Source organism: Epinephelus fuscoguttatus, linkage group LG22, assembly GCF_011397635.1.
Source record: "Epinephelus fuscoguttatus linkage group LG22, E.fuscoguttatus.final_Chr_v1".
NCBI lineage: Eukaryota > Metazoa > Chordata > Actinopteri > Perciformes > Serranidae > Epinephelus > Epinephelus fuscoguttatus.
In genome coordinates, this window is record NC_064773.1 from 21,837,717 (window position 1) to 21,843,716 (window position 6,000).

Here is a 6,000-nt window from a genome sequence, read left to right on the forward strand (position 1 = left end):
CTAGTCTTCTTTCACACAGGGCTGCCGACAGATTCTACAATGTAAATTGCAGAATCTGTCTTGAGAGATTAGGTGTAGGCTAGTTACCAATAAGTAAAGAGCATGAGTTCAGACAGCTATGGCTGCTCACAATCAGCTGGAAAACAAGGCCCGCTCTGCTACTTCAGTACCAAAGCAGCGCCATGGCCTGTCAGTGGTGATAAGAGGGATACATTTGTTTACTCCCCCAAATCGTCTACTGATCAGATACATGTATCCAATCACTCACATAAGAATGTTTTACTTGCAGAGCACATTTTGAACTGAGCTTTATAATGATTCTCTGTTGAAATCTGGATTGGGGAAGCTGAGAAACAGATGTTTCTACACGCCTCTCTCCTTAGAAAATCCTTAAAATCCTTTTTAGTGTAGGCCTAGAATACGCATACTTATCAGGATATCATCCGCCACACTCACTGACAGCAAAATCTCCCCATATCTCAACCAAAGTATAAAATGAAACTTAATCAATTAGTGTAAATGAGCCATATCCCTCAATTAATTCCATATCTACGTGGCTGCAGTTAATGAAACCGTATCAGTGTATTAGTGTTGGACCCAAACCTTTTCTTCTCCACCATCATGCTTCCACTCTGCACAACGGTCTTGACTTTGTTGATGATGATCTCGACTTGGTCCAGCAGCCCGTTATCACCTCGCCGTAAGGTGATATCACATTCCACCCGATTGTGCGTGAAGCGGGTGAGGGTGAATGGGCAGTTGGACCGAACATAGAAACTTGAACCGTTGAAGGGCTGGATGACCCCGCTGCCAAATGTCCTGCAAGTGTCTGATCACAATTTACTGATTAATGCCAGGAAATGAACACCTGACTGAAATATATATAATATACAGTAAATATATAATCAAATATATAAGAAATCAATTCATTATTTTTGTCTCTATGTCAGATTGAGAGTTTAAAAAGTTAAGATTTTTAAATGTAATCAGCTATACAACCCTTTAATAATCAGTTCAGAACTCGATACATATAACTTCTTCACCCATAGAAATAAGATTTCTAGGAGTACCATTTTAAATCAGTAAGCCACATCATCAACTACTGTTTCACATCTATAAAGATTTAAGTAAAATTAAGTATTTATTTGTCACATACACAATCACACACAGCACAACTTGCAGGGAAAATTGTTTGTGCCTTGCTCCATTAACAAACTAATACATACAAAGAATAAACTACAATAGAATAAATTGAACCAAGTAACATAAAATATTGACAAACCAAATAATAAAACAATCTGTATGATACAGAGAAATGAAGTGAAACATTGAAACAATAAAATAGAATAAGTTTCAGAAAAGCTGAAACAATATAACTGGTACATGTAACATTTGCAACAATCAGACTAGATCAGATCAGACAAGGATCCAACACTGACTGGCTTATACTCACATTTCTGAATTTCTGTTGTTGTGACTGACTCTCCTGTGCCTAGAACTAGGAGAGAAATACAGCGTCAAGGTGGATGTAAACATTAATTATAATCAAAAATCATGAATAATAACACAAATACTTTGGATATAGAATAATACTGTTATACCAGATGCTGTATTTGAATTAAAATAATAAATATCATATAAAGATATATAATGCACAAATAGTGCACGAGTGAAAGTATTTAGAGCCTTTAAAAAATAATTTCTGAAGAAAAGTAAAAGTAGCTATAGTGCAATATTAGATACAATGATCAGTTACAAGTTGGATTCCTGCATTGAAAATGTCACTTCGAGAAAAGTATTATGGGCTCACTCTATTTTACAGCATTAAAAGTTAAAGTACTCATAATGAAAAAAATGCTCATGTCAGTGTTATAACAGTTAACTAATTATAGTACTGGGTGGTTTAATCTACGGCAGTCCGTGGTGGAATGGAACTAAGTATATTAACTCAAGTACTGTACTTAGATAGAATTGAGGTACTTGGAGTTCACTTTAGTATTTCAATTTAATGCTACTTTATATTTGTGATACATTTCAGAGGAAAATATTGTACTTTTTACCCCACTTTATTTATTTGATAACTTTAGTTTCAAGTTATTTCGCAGATTTAGATTATACAAGATACAAATTGGCTAATAAATATCATTATAGTTTAAGCGACCCAGTAAATACGTAATTAAAATGAGCTCCACCTTTACAAGCTGCAACATGAAAGTAATGTACACATTAATTCATCAGTAATTAAAATTTAGCAACACATTATTTACATATATATTTTTATTTTTTGCTTAAATTTCATTTTTTTATGCAGGAATTTGACTTGTAACAAAGTATGTCTGCATTTTGGTATTGCTACTCTTACTTTTAGAGATCTGAGTACTTAATTTACCACTTGCGACAGTGGATCTTATTTCATACGCTTGTGTGAAAATTCTTAATTTGTAAAGTAACAAGTAAACAAAGCTTTCAAATAAATGTAGCGGAATAAAAATGACTATTTCATTTTGAATTGTTGTTCAGTAAATGTATAAGGTAACATGATATTAAAATGGTAAAATACAAATACCTGAAATTTATATTTAAGTGCAGTTACTGAGTAAACGTCTTTTCTGCTTTGAAGAATTAAGTTATATTCACATAATTAAATTAACGGCTGCATTGTACCTGAGGCCAGTGAAAAGCAGAATGCCACCATCCATCGCTGGGAGGTCATGCTGCCTGATGTTCTCTCACAGGTGAAACCAGGAGAAACTACACAGACAGCCTACCGCATGGCTTATATAGTCCATACACACGCACACACTCTAAACCACCCACCATGTACTCATTGACGTGCACACATACCAGGAAACTAGAAATGGGGGGAAAAATAAGATTAAACATTAAAATAATTGATAATTAAGCATACATTTGAACATGATCTCACAGTGCAGGAAAACCAGCTTCATTTAAAGCATATCCTGTTGATCATGTTTCATCTACAGTTAAGGAAATCTATTTCATGGTATAACAACAATCCCTCTGATATTTACTCCCGTGGGAAATTGTGAGTGCGTGTGTGAAAGCGAGATCTTGATTCAAAACAGGTCAGGATGGATGCACAAACACAGTGTGGAAGACTCACTGCAGAGTTTGAAACTTGATCTTCTTCTTTTATTCTTTTAAATCCTTACATTTCCTGGAATCCTGACAGAAATGATAACACATACATATCCAGGTCACCAAGTGCACACTTAATGGGTAAAATATTAAGTCCTGTATTATGAACAAAGAGGGATGGTTACTCTTGGCAAACACTGGTGACACAGACAATGAGTTGCAAGTTTACAAAGGATAAATGGACCGATGACAAAATGAGAAATGAGCCCACAGGTGAATGGTCAGGGTGCATGAACCAGGATGTAGTTAGTTATTTTTTCAGTTGGAGAGCTGAAGGAGAGTACCACATGACGTTTAAAGACGTGTCCTGCAGCTACTCAGATTTCTTTTCTTGCAAAGTTTTAACCCTTTAGCGGCAAACTGAGTTATAAAGTATCTTAACTTGCTTTAGCTAGGTGGTAAAAGGATAAATCTGCCACCACGAGTTATGTACTTAACAAAAAAAGGTGAAATAACTGAAAACATGTTTTATATTCTAGTTTCTTCAAAATAGCCACCCTTTGCTCTGATTACTGCTTTGCACACTCTTGGCATTCTCTCCATGAGCTTCAAGAGGTCGTCACCTGAAATGGTTTCCACTGCACAGGTGTGCCTTATCAGGGTTAATTAGTGGAATTTCTTGCTTTATCAATGGGGTTGGGACCATCAGTTGTGTTGTGCAGAAGTCAGGTTAATACACAGCCGACAGCCCTATTGGACAACTGTTAAAATTCATATTATGGCAAGAACCAATCAGCTAACTAAAGAAAAACGAGTGGCCATCATTACTTTAAGAAATGAAGGTCAGTCAGTCCGGAAAATTGCAAAAACTTTAAATGTGTCCCCAAGTGGAGTCGCAAAAACCATCAAGCGCTACAACGAAACTGGCACACATGAGGACCGACCCAGGAAAGGAAGACCAAGAGTCACCTCTGCTTCTGAGGATAAGTTCATCCGAGTCACCAGCCTCAGAAATGGCAAGTTAACAGCAGCTCAGATCAGAGACCAGATGAATGCCACACAGAGTTCTAGCAGCAGACCCAGCTCTAGAACAACTGTTAAGAGGAGACTGCGCGAATCAGGCCTTCATGGTCAAATAGCTGCTAGGAAACCACTGCTAAGGAGAGGCAACAAGCAGAAGAGATTTGTTTGGGCCAAGAAACACAAGGAATGGACATTAGACCAGTGGAAATCTGTGCTTTGGTCTGATGAGTCCAAATTTGAGATCTTTGGTTCCAACCGCCGTGTCTTTGTGAGACGCAGAAAAGGTGAGCGGATGGATTCCACATGCCTGGTTCCCACTGTGAAGCATGGAGGAGGAGGTGTGATGGTGTGGGGTGTTTTGCTGGTGACACTGTTGGGGATTTATTCAAAATTGAAGGCACACTGAACCAGCATGGCTACCACAGCATCCTGCAGCGACATGCCATCCCATCCGGTTTGCGTTTAGTTGGACGATCATTTATTGTTCAACAGGACAATGACCCCAAACACACCTCCAGGCTGTGTAAGGGCTATTTGACCAAGAAGGAGAGAGATGAAGTGCTGCGGCAGATGACCTGGCCTCCACAGTCACCGGACCTGAACCTAATCGAGATGGTTTGGGGTGAGCTGGACCGCAGAGTGAAGGCAAAGGGGCCAACAAGTGCTAAACACCTCTGGGAACTCCTTCAAGACTGTTGGAAAACCATTTCAGGTGACTACCTCTTGAAGCTCATGGAGAGAATGCCAAGAGTGTGCAAAGCAGTAATCAGAGCAAAGGGTGGCTATTTTGAAGAAACTAGAATATAAAACATGTTTTCAGTTATTTCACCTTTTTTTGTTAAGTACATAACTCCACATGTGTTCATTCATAGTTTTGATGCCTTCAGTGAGAATCTACAATGTAAACAGTCATGAAAATAAAGAAAACGCATTGAATGAGAAGGTGTGTCCAAACTTTTGGCCTGTACTGTATAACATTGATATTATTTGCTATTTTTTGCAGATGGAGGGCACGGACAGAGCAGCAGAATGGGAGGTGCAGCAAAAGTGATCGGATCGACTGATAGGTTATTCACCATCCTGGTCTTGGTCATGATGTGGTCTCTGTTAAGGTGGTCCTGGCTGCAACACTGTTGGCATGGAAAATTAAATTATTGTGCTCTGGTCACATTTCACTGGCATAAGGTATATCAACTGACTGTACCTGCCATAGAGGCAAAAATAGCACTTCCTGTTCATCTTTTTCACAGAAATGATCAGTTACAGCAAAATTTAACCTACCTTACTTTAAAGGTAGAAAGTAACGTATGGGAAACAGGAAGAAACTTTAGTTTTGAACGTTACAAAACTTTTTGAATTATTATGACGTTAAGCTAATAGTTTATAGTACCATTAGCGCCACAAAGAGCTCTAGAACAAGCTAACGTTAACTGTCACACACACACACACACACACACACCTGATATGTCATCACCTTAAAAGGCTAAGCTAATATGTTAGCAACCTACCTACTTCAGCAGATACAGAGAAACACCAACATATCTTTAGAGTCAAGTTTCTGGCCACTAGCAAATATAAGTCCAATATTTACTCATGCTGGTTTGGTCTCCAAAAAATCCTGAGAAAAATAGCTTTTAGCTTAGCTGCTTCAGCTAACGTTAGCTAGCAGCTAACTATGGGTGCTGCTTAGTGCTGGTTAGGTATGGTGGGTTTGTCAGAGCTTTGTTAATGAAAACAGCTGCCTGTCACTAATGGAAACATGGTTAATGGAAACAGTGAGACTTAGCTGTACAGTAAATGGACCATAAAACAAAAACAGCAAAGTAAAAGTGGCTATAAAGTTATATAGAACTGCAAAGGACTGTGATTTGGGTATGT

General features: G+C 38.1%; 1 protein-coding gene across 1 annotated transcript in view; it reads right to left on the reverse strand.

Annotated features, from left to right (window-relative positions):
• Window positions 1–5,779, reverse strand: part of LOC125882837 (mucin-19-like) — a 66,306-nt gene extending 60,527 nt beyond the window's left edge. Inside the window, exons 1-5 of the mRNA XM_049566732.1 lie at window positions 5,631–5,779; window positions 3,125–3,186; window positions 2,665–2,851; window positions 1,454–1,498; window positions 604–829 (exon numbers count right to left, since the gene is read on the reverse strand). Of these exons, the coding sequence (XP_049422689.1) occupies window positions 604–829; window positions 1,454–1,498; window positions 2,665–2,713 (320 nt within the window). The 5' untranslated portion in view covers window positions 2,714–2,851; window positions 3,125–3,186; window positions 5,631–5,779. The remainder of the gene's footprint in view (window positions 1–603; window positions 830–1,453; window positions 1,499–2,664; window positions 2,852–3,124; window positions 3,187–5,630) is intronic.
• Between the last annotated feature and the right edge of the window lie 221 nt (window positions 5,780–6,000).